The following is a 15,957-nucleotide window of genomic DNA, read 5'->3' on the forward strand; positions in this document are numbered from 1 at the left end:
CCACCTAGCAGCTTCCTGTTTTAATCTTGCTAATGACAGTTTCTGAAGAAATTTCGTGGACTGTCAATTTACGAATGTAATCTTTTTTTTGTTCCCCAATGGTTGTGTAGAGCCAGAGTGCTCCAGAAGGATGCACTGCGCTGTATCTGGTACCTGGAGTTTTACCACCTCTGAACAAAACCCAGAGCAGTTAATGTACATAATCCTGAATTGCTTAGATGCCACATGCCTGTGCTAGACCAGGCAAGTTCTGCATCCTCAGAAGCGCTGCCCTGTGACCTAGGAGGTGGGGAAGGCCTGACAGAGGAGGTTTACATGTGGATAGGATTTAGGACCGGAGGAGAATGGGAAGCAAAACCCGGAAGGATACAACTGCGTTTGGGAAGAGTTCACATTGAGCTCCACAAAGCTGGAAAAGAAGGTTGGAGCTGACCTGCTCAGGGCTTTAACTGCCAGGACCAGGACTTGGTTGTTCAAGCTGGGGAAACAGCATGAAGTAGTTATACTCCAAGGTGGGGGAAGAAGATCTGTCCCAAGGTAGGAGCACAGGAAAGAAAAGACTGGAAGTATTTTGAAGGAAGAATGCTCCTCTGTCCTGTGCACCCAATCCTGCTCTCTGCTAAGCAGAACAGCTGGTAATAATGATGAACTGATGTGTCAGTGGGCTGCATTGGACTTCAGTGACAACACGATGCCCATTCTAGAGGGTCTGCTCCCAGGACCCTCCATGTTCACATTCCCATTTCACTCTACTCCTTTCAACTGTACTTAACTGCCCAAGCCTGTTTCCTCATCTGTAAAATGAGTGAAAAATGGCCCCTCCTCCTTAAGGTTATTGCAAGGTTGAATGAGATAATGCATGAAAAATGCAAAGCATAGGGGCTGGCACTAGTGAGCACTTAGCAGATGTGAGTCGCCAGTTTGCCAATTCTGCTTCCTTGGACAGCTGGAACGAACACCTCACAAGTGTTAGGGACTCTGTGAAGACTTGCCCGCTGTGGAAAGTGGCTGTTTTGCTCTCTCTGAAATGTTAGACACTGGCAAACAGCTGAACAGTGCAATCAAGCAGATTTCAAGTACGCTCCCTCTCTAGGGCTTCCCAAAGGGTAAGCTGGACAGAGGCAACTTTCTAACACAAGTGTCAGAAATTCTTCCATTCTGGCAGGAAAGCATGACTTCGTAGGTCCTTGTTTTATACTGTTGTACATGCAGACTGTTCTCCCTTTGTGTTTATACTACATCCTGGAGCCAGGCTATAACAGAGCCCCTAGGTGGGAATCCAGGATGCTTTTGAACCCCAGCTATAGAGGTTAAGTCCTGAGAATACTGGAAGGGCCCTTCACACCTGGCCTCACTCATTCTATCTTCCTTGGCCCTGGACATAGAAGGAGAGGAGGGATGAACGTTTATCCATCTCTGTGTGTCCAGATACTGTGCTGTGCATTCAACAGAAGTCAAGTTACACAATCCTCACATCAGTCCTGCGAGGTAGGAATTGTTATCCACATTGTGGTAAATGAGAAAACAGTGTCTTGGTTGGAAGGTCTTGCTCAAACTCACACACCTAGCCGGTGTTGCAACCTAAATCCTGCCTCTTGTGCACCTGGTGAAAGCCCCTTCCCTGCACATGCGCCTTGTCCCAGGGTCTCGCCCCAGGCCCCCCAGTAAGCCTAGTACTGCTGTTGCTCTGACTCAAATTCAGCAGGGTTTTGTCACAGGATGCTTGTGAGGATTGCAGTTTTCCTAATGGTGATTTGCTATAGTCATTATGCAGAACTATGTAATTGGGTGTAAATGTAAACACTGCAAGCTCTAATCAAGCCCAAATACCATCTTACTTCATCACAAGTAAATGACAGATTGAATGAAAACAAAAGCCATAGGACCGGATCTGGAAAGGTGTGGTAGATGGAATTTCTTGCTCCTCACCAAAGAAAGCAGGAGGGTGTGGGGAGTCACTTCACACAGAAATGGAACACCAAGTCACAGAACCTTTCCACTTGTTTTAATTATGCTTTTTACAGATGGATTCCAAAGAAAATAACTTATATTTGTACCTCTCACCTTTTCGCTATCTTTGCTTATAAAGTCAATCATGTACTGAGTGTCCCTGTGGTTCAAATACAATTTAGTTAATGAATGAAGAACAAGGGATAATGTTCCTGCTACAGAAAACCTCACAATTTAAGGGAGAAGTGGGGAGGAAGGAGTTATAGAAGGAAAACAAAACATATACGAGGTAACTTAGCAACAAATGGGAACCACAATAGCTGTGGGTGTGGATTGGCCAGATTGTGCTGTTCCGTGGCTGGCTGCCTGATCAAGCCAAGCATCAAAGGACATCTGTGTGCCTTGGTACAGGCCTGTGTCTACATCTGGCCTTAACTTTCAGGTTTCAGAAATGTCATGTAATCAGTCCACTCAAGGTTGACCAGGCACCATGGGATGGAATCCTATGAACCAAAGTCACAGTAGACTGATGTAAAACTAGAATGTCAGTTGAACTGACTTAAAATGAGGGACATACCTTTCTAGTTACATACCCAGGCCACCTGTCTCTGCTGTGCACCAGGGACACTGAATTCATGTTGAGAAAATCATTTGTTTCCAGTTCAGCAATAAGGAACTTGGAAGTCACTGCTCTATCCTAACAATAAGTTAAAAATTGAATAGACTGAAAATTCAACAACTTTCTAGGATCCATAAGAGAGGGGCAAATGGCTGCCCTCAAGATTGGAGAGGTGAATACAGGGAGTCATGGCTTACCGGGCCAGAGACCACCCCAGGAATCAGTGCCAGGCGGGAAAACCTGTACCATAATGGATGGACTGTGGGAGGCTCAATGTGGACAACTGAGAATTAAAGCTCCAGGGAACCTAGTCATAGGGGGACCCCACCATTTTGTGATATTTTACCTCCAGGAGCTTGATCGGGTTCTCACAGTAAAGATCCAAGAACAATTCCCTCATGCTTCCAGCAGGGGATGTAGAGGGGCCCTGTTGAAATATGCCACAGCAGTCTGTTCTCAATAAGGCCTGCCCTCAGGGGGGCACCCGACCTGCCAGGATATTCCTGGAGCCTGACTGACTTGGGGGAGGGGAAGTACCCAACTCAGCCCACTCCAGCCATCCTGTTCCACCTCAGGGGAAAGAAAAAAACAGAACCACCTGTGAAGTTCACAGTCCAGAGGCTCACTAATCGTAGGACTGTAGAGCCTGTCCTCTCCCCTGACACCTCACCACCACATTACTGTGGGCCTATTTGCAGCAGTTCCTTTTACCCAGAACATCAGGTCCAGCTACCAAGAAAAAAATGACAAGTCATACTAACAGGCAAAAAACACAATTTGGAGAGACAGGGCAAGCATCAGAACCAGACATGGCAGGGATGTTGGAATGATCAGGCCAGGGATTTAAAACAACTAAGATGAATATGCTAAGGGCTCTAATGGGTAGTGTAGACAGCATGCAAGAACAGAAGGACAGTGTAAGCAGAGGTGGAGACCCTAAGAACAAAAAGAAATGTTAGAGATAAAAAACACTAACAGAAATGAAGAATGCCTGTGATGGGCTCATCGGTAGACTGGACACGGCTGAGGAAAGATCTCAGTGCTAGAGAATATGTCAATAGAAACCTCTAAAATTTCAGAGCAAAAGAGAAAAAAAAGATTTAAGAACAGAATATCCCAGATCTGTGGGACAACTACAAAAGGTATCATATGTGAAATTGGAATACCAGAAGCAGAAGAAAGAGAAAAAGGAACAGAAAAATATTCAAAACAATAAAAACTGAAAATGTCCCTAAATTAATGCTAGACACCAAACCACAGATCCAGGAGGTTCAGAGAACACCAAGCAGGTTAAACACCAAAGAACTGTACCTAACACCATTTTCAGATTACAAAAGAAATCAAAGATGAAGAAAAAATTCCTGAAAGGAACCAGAGGAAAAACATACCTACCTATACAGGAGCAAAAATAAGAATTACGTCTGATTTCTCCACAAAAATAATGTAAGCAAGAAGAGAAGAGAGCAAAATTAAGTGTTGAGAGAGAAAAACCACCAGCCTGGAATTCTGTATGCTGAGAGATTAACTTCAAAAGTGAAGGAGAAAAAATGTTCTCAGACAAACAAAATTAAAGGAATTTGTTGCCAGTATACTTGCCTTGCAAGAAAAGCTGTAAGTTCAGTTCTTTAGAGAGAAGAAAAATTACATGTCAGAAACTCAAATCTATATAAAGCAAGGAAGAGCATCAAAGAAGAAATAAATGAAGGTAAATTTTATTTTTCTTACTCTTAATCTTACAAAATTGTTGAAAAATAACAATAGCAACTGTGTATTTGACTATGTATGCTTATGTATATATTTTATGTATGTGCTTATATATGCATACATGTAAGTGACATGAATGATGGCAGTGATACAAGGGATGGGGGGTGGAAGGGAAGAATTGGGAGTTTTTTTATTGTAAGGTATTCACACTCCTTGTCAAGTGGTATAGTGTTATTTGAAAGTGGACTTATATTAATTGTAAATGTATATTGCAAACTCCAGGGCAATGTCTAAAAAAAGGTTTTTTTTAAAAAAAGCATAATTGATATGCTAAGAAGGAAGAAAAAATGGAATAATAAAATGCTCAGTTAAAAACCGCAAAAGGCAGAAAAAGAGTGAAGATAGAAATAGGATCGAAGAACAACAGCAACACATATAGAGAACAGTAACAAATATGGCAGATATTGATCCAGAGGTATCAGTCAGTGAATGTCAGTGGTCTAAATACACCAGTTAAAAGACAGAGATCACATCCTACCATTTGCAACAACATGGATGGAGCTAGAGGGTATTATGCTCAGTGAAATAAGCCAGGCAGAGAAAGACAAGTACCAAATGATTTCACTCATATGTGGAGTATAAGAACAAAGGAAAACTGAAGGAACAAAACAGCAGCAGAATCACAGAACTCACAAATGGACTAATAGTTACCAAAGGGAAAGGGACAGGGGAGGGTGGGTGGGAAGGGAGGGACAAGGGTGGGGAAAAAGAAAGGGGGTATTACGATTAGCATGTATAGTGTGGAGGGGGCATGGGGAAGGCTGTGCAAGACAGAGAAGACAAGTAGTGATTTTATAGCATCTTACTACACTGATGGACAGTGACTATGAAGGGGTATGTGGGGGGGACTTTGTGAAGGGGGGAGCCTAGTAAACATAATGTTCTTCATGTAATTGTAGATGAATGATACCAAAATTAAAAAATTAAAAAATTAAAAAAATAATCTGTCATATCAAGTATAAAAGAAAACATAGGAATTAAAATTCACTATAAAAACTAACATTTACAATAAAAAAAAGAGACAGAGATCACAGTAAGTTAAAAAATGACCCACATGTTGTCAGTAAGAATCCACTTTAAATATAAAGACATATATAGATTAAACATAAATGGATGGAGAAAAATATACCATACCAACCCTACTCAAAAGAAAGCAGGAGCAGCTATGTTAGCTTCAGACAGAGCAGACTTCAAAGCAAGGAAAGTTATTAGTGATAAAGAAAGGCATTACATAACGATAAAGGGGTCAATTCCCCAAGAAGACAAGACATTTCTCAGTGTGATGCACCTGATAACAGAACATCAAACTACATGAAAATTGTCTGTAAAGCAGGAATCGGGGATAGGGGGTTGAAGGGTGTGTGGCTCAGATTGTGGTTGAGCCTAGAATGCCTTCTCTATCATTCCCTTGAATACTCCTGGATAAACAGTAACAAGATTCTTAACTCTTCATCACTTTTTCTAGGCTCTCTACTAGATCTTTCATGCCTACCTATTTAATTTTCTTCAAATGACATAGATTATTACAATTTAATTGGTCAGTACTTTATGTAGTTCAATCTTTTGCTAAACTTTGGGTTGTCTAATCTTGATGTAGCAAACCATGAAATCTTTAGCAATACATTTTCAGAACCTCCCCTAGGATAGGTTGCATCAGCAGATGGTTGATATGAATTATATTGTAAATATTCTACTAGCTTCTTTCAACACCTGACACCTTCTGACCATGTCCCCAAATTCTGGAGATGCTCTCTATTGCGCATACAGACAACAAATGTGTTACAGATTCTAAAATTACCAGAAGATTCTGGAGGGAAAGAGAACTGAATTCCTGCTGGTCCAAAACAGACTTGACTGCATAGAGAGTCTGGTCTCATGTGGTTTTTCTTTTCATGTCTGATGCACCTCAGGTTTGCAGATAGCTCACCCCCTTGAGTTCATGATAACAGAGCACCTTCCAGCTTACTTGAATACTGTCTAAGTCTGCTTGGGTTGCCATAACAAAATATAGCCTGAGTGGCTTAAACAACATACATTTACCTCTTTCAGGTCTAGAGGCTGGGAAGTCCAAGATCAAGATGCCAGTAAATTCTGTTTCTGGTGAGAGTGCTCCCTTTCTGGCTTGAAGACTGCTGTGTTCTTGCTGTGTGCTCACGTGGTGGAGAGACAGCACACTCTGGTCTCTTTCTCTTCTTAAAAGGGCACTAATCCCATCATGGGGGCCCCACCCTTATGACCTCATCTAAACCTAATTACCCCCCAAAGGCTATTCCTCCCACTACTGTCACACTGGGAGTTAGAGTTTCAAAATATGAATTTGGGAAGGACACAAACATTCAGCTGATAGCACTGGGTTCTTTCATACCAGATATTTTCTACGAAATGGGGAAACGGTAAAGGGATTTTAGTACATGTATAACTGTTTTGGTACAGAGCCCAAATGAACAGTGGGACAGAAAGGTCTGTTTTCAAACCAGCTTACTAAATGAGCCTCAAGTAAAGGGTAAAGGAAATTAATGTACCTAGGTATTGGAACATGATTTGCTGAGGATTGTCTAGGGTCTTTTAAGGCCACAATTAGAGACAGGACCAAACCTTTCCATTCTTCATCTGCTCTTCTGGACTCCAAAGCACTGTCTTTCTCCAAAACGGAAAATTAAAAACACAAATTCTCAAGTGGTTTGATACTAAGTCAGCCCAGCAAATTTTACTTTCCATAAAAGTCACCAGCTGTCATGTGCTTAGCTTTAAATGGAAATAACTTGCTCCCAAAGAACATTTTTCAGTTTATGTCACTTGTGAGTTTTATTTTCTCCTTAATGAGAAATGGATTTGCATTAGTGTGGCTTAGGTGACAGGAAACCCCTGGACAGAGGCCCTGACTTGGTGATCTGCCCCTGCCCCGCGGACAGCTAATCGCTCCACCAGCCCACTTGGAGGATTCACGCTGTGTTCAGGAGGGGACTTTGGGGATGGGAGGGTAGGATGGCCTGTCTTCTTCCAGTGAGGGTGTCACAGTGCTTCTTCCCTTTAAAAAAAGACACTTCAATTTTAAAAATGCCTTTAAGTGTTGAGGTTTGGAGAGAGGAGTGACTTTTAACATGACTAACAGTTTTAGGGAGGCAGCCCTCCTGACAGACACGTGCTGAGAGCCTGTTGCAGCTGAGGCCAGATTCCTACCAAAGCTCTTCTCCAAAGCAGCATCTCTCCAGGCCCCCCACTGTAGGCAAGTGCCTGGATTCTCATGTCTGTATCAATCGGAATCATTTCTTCCTGACTATCAAGAACAAAATAAAACAAAAAGACTCTCTAGACTGAAGCACAAACCCTGTTGTGGGAGGTCATGAGTGTGGCACATGATGGAGGAGGAGCCTGGACACAGCAGAGCCACCCGCAGTGGGTCCTGTGCCATGCACTGGGCCCGGCAGGGCGGGCAGCAGGGAGGCACCTAGGGCCCCCAGCTCTACCTACTGAGCAATCCCTGGGGGCCAGAGACACCGGCAGCTAGTTAAATGAGGGAAACTAGGAAATAGAGAAAGGGAGACTGTAACAACTCCAGCGCTGAGCAGTCCCCCAAACCTGAGGGCTGGAGGCACCCTTGAACTGCATCCTCAGAAGGGGTTGGCAGGCTTGCACCCCGCCTCTAGGAGAGCTCCCTGGGAAAACACCGGCATGCACAGCAGGGCTGGGCAGGGCCCTTCCAACTGAGGCAAAGCCTCCCCCGAGCCCCTTGTCTCTGTGCTCACATGAGGGCTCAGAAGTGTCCAAGAATGTCTGAATAATGGCCTTGACAGACACCAAAGCTCCCTCCTCCTCGGAGCATGGAGCCCGGGGGCTGTCCCCAGGGAAGCCTCCCCTGGCAGCTCCTGTCTGAGCAGCTGGGGCCCACTCCAGGAACACTAAATGCTGGCCGCGCTTCCAGCCAAGGCCTCGTTACTTCACATTCCCTCTCCTCCCTCCCTGTCCTTTCAAGCAGGAGCCAGCCAAGGCATTCGTCATGTTTCCGAGCTACCCTGCTGCTTGATTTATGCTCAGACAAGGCAGCAGCGCAGACTCCAGAGGGGGTGAAGCAAGCTCAGTGGATAGAGGGGCACTGAACGGTCCTGTCGCCCCAGCAGTCACAGAGAGTCCCCAGTTTTGGGATCAGTTGTGTTCAGCTCCGGGCTGAGGAGCACACAGGCTCCACAGATGTCAGGGGAATGCGATGATCTCTCTCTCTCTCTCTCTCTCTCTCTCTCTCTCTCTCTCTCTCTTTCTCCCTCTGTCTCTCCATTTGAATGGCCATAAAAGGAGAGGGGTTACATTTGCCCTCTCCCTGGGCTTCTCCTGCAGGGGCTCTCAGAAAATTTTCTAGCCTTCTCCTTCGGGACATTGGATGTGGTGTCTTTGGCCAAAAGGAAAACGAGTAACAGATGAAGCCCGTGCAGATGAAGAGGCCAAAACTGAAATGTTAATCACCTCAAAATATGTACTGCTCCCTCCAAAGCCTCTCTTGGCTCTCCTCGGAGAATCTTTGATGGGACACTTTTCCCGACGGAGTGGGGGTTTGCTGCTGATATTCAGGAATATACTTGTGGGTCCAACTTGCAAGAAGATAAATAATTGTCACTCAGCGTGTTTAATGGGCCTATTGTGGTGATTTTAAGTGGTTGAGCTATTGACTACAGCTCTTGGTTAAACTAATATTTCTATGATGCTCCATAAAAGCTCAAGATGCTGTCATCCAAGATGAATAAAAACGCCTTTTTTATTCCACTTCATATGAAAACATGAGATCACTGGAATATATTTAGAGTGAAATTTGGCAGCCTGTCCAGGTTTACAATTCTTGGACTCGAAGCTCTAACGTGAATTGGAGGCACTCTTTTCCCTCCTCACCACCTTTTCTTTCTCTAGGAAGGTGAATGCGTGTTCCAACAGTTTATAATCCCTTATCTTGCGAGTACCCAAAGTTAACCTTGCTTGTGAAACATCTCCCGTGCTAATGACCAGCTGCAGAGCCAAGTCCTGAGGTCCTGATGCATTCGTTCACCCCTGACGTGGCTCATCCAAGGCAAAGCATCCAGTAGGTTTGAGCAGAATATCTACAAATAACTGTCTTTTCCTCAGTTCTTTGAATCATCTTTTGGTCTAATTCCATTGGGTAGAAATCCAAAATATCTTATGGTCACTGACTCTTTGTATTGCATAGATTTTGGCTCTTTCTGGAGCCCTCGGGAACACCATGCACTCTACCAGCTTGTCTCTGGGTGCTGGTTCTCAACACAGGCCAAGCGTTAAGAATCATCCAGGAAGCTTTAGAAAACACTCGTGCCTGGTCCCCAGCCCCAGTGGTTCTGATTGTATTGATCTGGGGATATGGCTGAGCATCAAAAGTTTTAAAAACAATATTATACTCTATTCCTAGTTATGTTTTTAAAAATTACATATCACAGAAAAAAGGTTTGGAAAAACATTCACCAATATGTTAATTGGCTATCTCTGAGTAGCAGAATTAAGAGGAATTTTTATTCACTTCCATATTTTTTCCATGTGTTCTGATTTTTTGGTGGGGGGGGTCAACACAGCAAATTGCAATGAAAAGAGTTATTATAAAGGGGAAGAAAGCTATATCCCACTTAAAAGCAGAGAAGCTCAGGATGCCCAAAACAGAATTCGCCGCCTTCTCCACCCTGACTTCCTCCTGCATTCCCAGTTCTAGAAATGGCCACCCTCCCCCAGTCACCCCGCCTCCTGCCTTGCCTGATTCCGTTCATCCGGTTGCATACTAAGCCTCTCTGTTCTGCTTCCTTAATACTTCAACTGCTTTATCTGTCCAAGCAGGCGCCTGTCCTCTGCTGCCTTAATTTGGGCCTCCCATCATCCTGCTCCATGCTGATAGAGCTGGCTGCTCCGGGGGCTCCTGCCCCGGAGGCTGGGGCATGAGGCGGCCTCAGATGGCAGGGCACTCTGCAGCCACGCGCCCTGCCCTCTACCCCAAACCCGCTCACCTGCTTAGAACTCGGTGACGTCCTTAGTTTCCAGGCACATGTCCAGGTCCTTGCATGTCTTACACTGTCCTCCATGACCCCATCTGCCCACCTTCACAGCCCTCGCCCTGCACACTTCCCGCTCACCACCTACAACAGCTGAAAGGTCCCGGAAGTACCATTGTCTCCCGGACTCCGAGCCTTTGCTTGTGCTGCTGCCGCCCTGCTCCAGGGCCCTTCCCTCGCCATCCTGACCGTTTTCCTACAGTAAAGTCCTGCCGCTCAGGATTCTGCTAGGGCCTCCATCTCCAAGGAGTCTTCTCTACAGGCTTCTCAGCACCCATCTCTTTCAGGCTCCCGTGCGCCTGTGTTTTTGTCTAGTGTTGGTAATTCTTTTTGTCAGTTTGTTTGTCACCCGCACTGCTATCTGACTTCCTTGAGGATTATGAGCTCTCATCTTTGTGCCCCAGCACCACTCACACTGCCTAACGTTTCACAGGCACCCAATAAATGAGTTAAGAGATGAATGGATAATATCGATCCCTTAACATATTTTCAGCTCTTTACAAATTTTCAAAGTATTTTTATATGTGTTTGGGGTTGGATTTTGTGCTCCAAAAGTTGTCGTCTGCACCATCTGCATTCTAATTTAACCTCCTGGCAGGGCTGGGAGAGAAGAGGGGTGTACCCCCCTTTGCCGGTGGTGAGAGCGGGGTGCAGAGGGATCAGGAGGAACCACGCAGCTGGTGTGTGGAAGACCCAGGAGCCCGGGCTCTGCTGTGCTTGCCCCTCGCCCCCTTTCTTCACTGGGCTGGGGCCTGGATCCAGAGGCTGCGCTGGGCAGTTGCCCACAAAGAAATGGAGACTGTCAGCCATCTAAAATCCCACCTCCATTTTCCAGTCTTGCTTTCTGAAAAGGAGGGAGAGGAAACCAAGAGATATGAAGTGGGAACCTCACCTCTGTCAGGTTTAAGACAAGTTACCCAAGGGGTAGGCAGTCTTACTACAATCAACCTCCTACAGAGAGAAAGCAGATTCGGTATAAGTGGGCTTCACCTCTTCAGGGGAAATTGAATTCCCTAGTCCCTTCTGCTGTAACCAGACCTGGGAAGTAGGGGCTGCCTTTCCAGAATGTAATCAGTGGGGGAACCTGTCTCCTGACTCACATCCTAAGACTATGCATCCAAGCCAGATCTGGGAGAAGCTTCTCTGAGGTAGAATGACTTTAGGAGAGGCGTGTCTCTGGCAGATCTGGAGTCATCCTTAGCTGATCCTTGCATTCAGTCTGACCCAGAGCGGGCCCCTGGGCCTCTCTCCTCTCATGCAGGGCCAGGGGTGCATCTTCACCAACCCCCTCCCAAGAGAGGCAGAGGTGGGTTGTGGGGGTGGGAGGGTGGGGAATGGGGGAAGTACTGCCCCCACCCCAGAACTCCCTACTCAGATTCTCCTACAGCTGTAGTGTGGAGTCCTGAGACAGACGTTGTCCTTACAAAGAGCAGGAAGTCACATAGCTGAGCTCAACAAACTTAACAGGCACCTGCAATGTGCCAGATATTAGGTTAAGTCATAGTGTCAGGCAGATAGGGAAAATTATACATAGTTCCTGCATCAGAAAAAAACAAGTACATATATAGACAAATAATCACAATGCCTGGGAAACAATGACAAGAGATGCAAATAAAGTGCTATGGGAGTATAGGAACGATGATTTCCAGATGAGAAATCAGAAAAGGCTTCTTGGAGGAGGTGACATTATTTAAGCTGGACCATGAAGTGAGGGGAAAATTCAGACAAGGATTTTGGTTGGGGCTGGGGAGATGGAGTTGTAAAGATAGTGAAGGCTTTTCAATTCTTAATGTCTATTATTAATTTGAATCACATGAATTGATGATTTTTTTTTTTTTTACTGGTTTTACCTCTAAAAGCATTGACTTTAGATTCAAAAAATACTAGGCAAGTGGCAGTGGGGAAACCTAGGTTATAAAGAGAAAACAAGGCAGAAGCTCCATGTCTGTCAGTAGCTGTTAAACGTTACACTAACTTTAACCTTTTGATAGTGAGTTGATAGAAATGTTCCAGGGATGGTATTTTCCTACTTTCTCAAAAGGAAACCCCTATTGTAAGGTTTGTCTGTGTCCAAAGACTAGTCCATGTTAGACCTGAACTTTAGAATCAGACTGAATTTGCCAGTCACAAGAAGGCAGCATTGCATCCCTGAGTCTGACAGACTTGAGTTCAAATCCCACTTCCACCGCTTATGAGCTGTGCAACCAGCTTCATAAGCCGGTGAGCCTCTCTTTTCTCACCTGGAAAGTAGTACTTTCCCTTCCTCACTAGACTGTGGAGACGATCACATGAGATGGTGCCTCTATATTGCTCTACATGCACTGACCCACAGGAGGTGCCCAGCCGCTGTTTGCTGGGTTGTAACCTGTCACGAGCACAGTCAGCATCGAGAGATGACACCATGCCTGCAAGTCATAAAGGGAATTCCATCATTTTAGCACCTGTCTTAGTCAGAAATAGAAGGAGAAAGAAGACGCAAGGAAATAGATGATGCTTGAGTTTCTCAGGACAGAATAGTAAGAATAATGAGGGCTCAGCATGATCCTCTAAAACAAAACTATTTACAGCTGACCTTTGAACAATGTGAGGGGTGGAGTGTCGACCCCTCACACAGTCAGAAATCTGCATATAACTTTTGGCTCCCCAAAAACTAAACTACAAATAGCCAACTGTTAATCAGAAAGCTTACCAATAACATAAACAACTGATTAACACCTATTTTGTGTATGTGTACATACTGTATCCTTAACAATAAAGTAAGCTAGAGAGAAGAAACTTTTTCCAAATGTGTCACAAATCTCTGAAAATTTTTCCAGTATAGTTTTTGAAAAAAATCCACATATAAGTGGACCCACGCGGTTCGTTCCCATTTGTTCAAGGGTCCACTGTAGTTGAGTTCAGCCCTCAGAGCAAACCTGCTAAAGAATAATTTCATATTTCCAGGTCTTTCCTGGCAGGCACACCTGGCTCAGAGATGGATTCTTTTGAGCTAAAGGGTTTCAGCAAGCTACCGAGTCAAACCCCCTGGAGCAGTTCCCAGGAAAGCAATGGCAGGCCTGCTTGGGCACCAGAGGTTCAGGAAAACCGGACTCTGCTTTCCAGGAAAAGAAATCTTGGCCACTCTGGAAAATCCAAAACCAGAGAGGTAAAGCAGCTGAAGGGCACCTCGCAACCGGAAGGCCCAGAGTGGGAAGAGGCCCCGAGGGCAGGATGTTCGGCTGTGGGGGACATGGGGCGACCTACCCTCCTGGACTCACACCCTTCCACTCCACTCTAAGCAGTCTCCTGCTGGCGATGGAGATAGTGCCCTATCTGTGTATTAGACAGTAATTGTCAGTAAAGATTTTTAAGTGACATTTAGAATTCTGAAGTAAATAGTGTTTCTGATGCGTTTCTCACATGAAAGAGTAAGAAATAGTGTTGGGGAACACTCTCTGTCAGCCCACCTGGCTCTCCCGCCTGCCTTTCCCTCTCACTGCAGCTGCCCTCCGTGACCCACATTCTCCCAGGGGGCCGGCTCTATTTCCGGCAAGTTCCCAAGGTGGCTCAGCTGGCTTCTTCCCATTTGTTCATCTCCTGCCACCCTTTCCCCCAACGAGAGCTGGTGGAGCAGAGGCAGGGAGGCGTTTGAACACCCTGAAACAGCATCATCTTTGGCCAATAGCGACCCTTGTAAAAGCCCAAGACAGCTCTTCCCTCTGCAGCCCTGAAAATTTTCTCTTGCAGTTTAAATTTTTCACTCAAGCCACCATTTTCTGCTGACAAGTCCCAAGGTTGGAAAGTGGCTCTGACTGTGGGCAGAGGTACAGACAGCAAGTGGCCACAGCCTGGGCCTGGTGCTTAACACCAAGGAGCCGTTCTGGCGGCCTGGGGACCAGTTCGCACTGCAGGTTCCATTCATCCCACCCCAGCTGAAGGGGACCACAGGCCAGCGTGACTGCCCCTGTGTGGTGGGAGGGGCTCCAGGCCTCAGCGCTCCTCAGGGCACCTGCTCTGTCAGTGCTGGTCGTAGTCAGTCACCCGGCTCCTGCTGCACCCCCCTCATCTCCTCCAGGAAGCCCTGAGGCATCCTCCCTGTGATTTCCATGGCATCACCTTCCACCTGCTCCCACCAAGACTGACCTTAGAGACTGAACCCACCCTGGAGGCCAGTCTGCAGAAGCTTAGAGAGGGCCTGGCCCCAGCAGCCTCGCCTGCCTCGGAAATGAGTGAATCCACAGCTCATCTTGAGGGCAAAGGGCAAAGGGTGGGAGGGGAGGTGGGAGGGGAGAACCCCACGGTATCTAGACACCTTTTCCTCATGGTTTCAAGGCGATGTGTAAGCTGGCAGCAGCCCTGGATGGAGTCTCCCCAGGACGTGATATTGGAGTTGGATTTTGAAGAATGGAAAGGAGCCAGCAAAAGGGGGTGGGCAGCGTGTGCAGAAGCCAGGGGACAGGAGCTGTGAATCTTCTGGCATTTGTGGTGTGTGAAAAATAGGCAGTGAGAGGAGCTGAGCCTGGAGTGGCCAGGAGCCAGGTGAGGGCTGGTCTTGCGTGCAGGCATGCAGGTAAATGTTTAACAAGTCCTGCAGGCCGAGCCGGGAAAGTCGCCGACTTGGGCATTTGTGCCAGCTTCCATGGTGTGCATACCTCAGGGCAGATTTCAACCTACCGATAGTTTAATAACCAACTCACAAATTTTGCTGAAAACTGAGCAGTCAGCTTGCACACTGGTAAGGGCCAGCTCCAGCACCCTTCTGTACCACACGTCACATACCACCCCTGCCCCTCTCACCGCCACCCCGCCACAGAATCCCCAGGCAGCCCTCGCCCGGAGGGAGCCCACATTAAGTAAAGGACTTAAGGCTGCTGCCACCAGGCTCTCCGTCTCACTCACTCCCCCTGCCCAGAGAAGCTCCCTCTCTCTACCTGACACGGACCCAAGCTTCAAACTCAGTCACTTTAACTGGGTGCACAGAAAACACTCACCCAGAGTAGCCAATGTGTAGGAATGGAGAAGGCTCACATCACAGCAATGCTCGCCGCATCACAGGAAAACCTGCCCATTTCTAAATTTTTCTTTAGCCATTTCAATCATCCTGGGCTTTGTTCTCCTGCTGTATCTCCTTATCCCCCTCTCTCTCCAACATTGACAGACTCCCTCTGCCCTTGACACTCCTCCCTAAATCCTTCTATTACACAGAGAGCATTTTGGCCCTTTCTCGCCACCCTTCACCCACACCTGCGTATTAAGGCCCTGATGGCTATTTCAAGTCTGAAGGGCCTCTGGGTAGAGAGAGGAATGCTGACTGCTACTTATACCTGCTTTAATGCCCAGTGACTAATCTTATGAATGTATAGTAACATCACTCCTTATACTATCAACATGCGTTATTCACACACTACTAACAAAGCTAATAAATAAAAAATTAACTGTAAACCACAATGAGATACCACACACCTATTAGAATGGCCAAAATCCAGAACAGTGACAGCATCAAGTGCTGACAAGATGTGGAGCAACAGGGACTCTCATTAATTGCTGGTCAGAGTGCAAAATGGTACAGCCACTTTGGAAGACAGTTTGGCAGCATCTTACAAAACTAAA

General features: G+C 46.1%; 1 protein-coding gene and 1 long non-coding RNA gene across 4 annotated transcripts in view; one reads left to right on the forward strand and one right to left on the reverse strand.

The window, feature by feature from the left end:
- The window catches only part of RALGPS2 (Ral GEF with PH domain and SH3 binding motif 2), a 338,606-nt gene that overhangs the window by 321,279 nt on the left and 1,370 nt on the right, over positions 1 to 15,957 (forward strand). The window contains exon 20 of one of the 3 annotated variants that reach the window (XM_073216814.1): positions 6,383 to 6,569. The exons of the other annotated variants lie outside the window; for them this stretch is intronic. Within the exon in view, the coding sequence (XP_073072915.1) occupies positions 6,383 to 6,388 (6 nt within the window). The 3' untranslated portion in view covers positions 6,389 to 6,569. Of the gene's footprint in view, positions 1 to 6,382; positions 6,570 to 15,957 lie in introns of those variants that run through there. 3 annotated transcript variants of the gene reach the window in all.
- On the reverse strand, positions 10,098 to 15,882 carry LOC140844296 (uncharacterized). Its single transcript, XR_012122450.1, has 3 exons — positions 15,339 to 15,882; positions 12,609 to 12,773; positions 10,098 to 11,212 (listed from the first exon to the last, which is right to left on the reverse strand). It is a non-coding gene; the product is annotated as an uncharacterized lncRNA (long non-coding RNA).

Source organism: Manis javanica, chromosome 11, assembly GCF_040802235.1.
Source record: "Manis javanica isolate MJ-LG chromosome 11, MJ_LKY, whole genome shotgun sequence".
Lineage (NCBI taxonomy): Eukaryota > Metazoa > Chordata > Mammalia > Pholidota > Manidae > Manis > Manis javanica.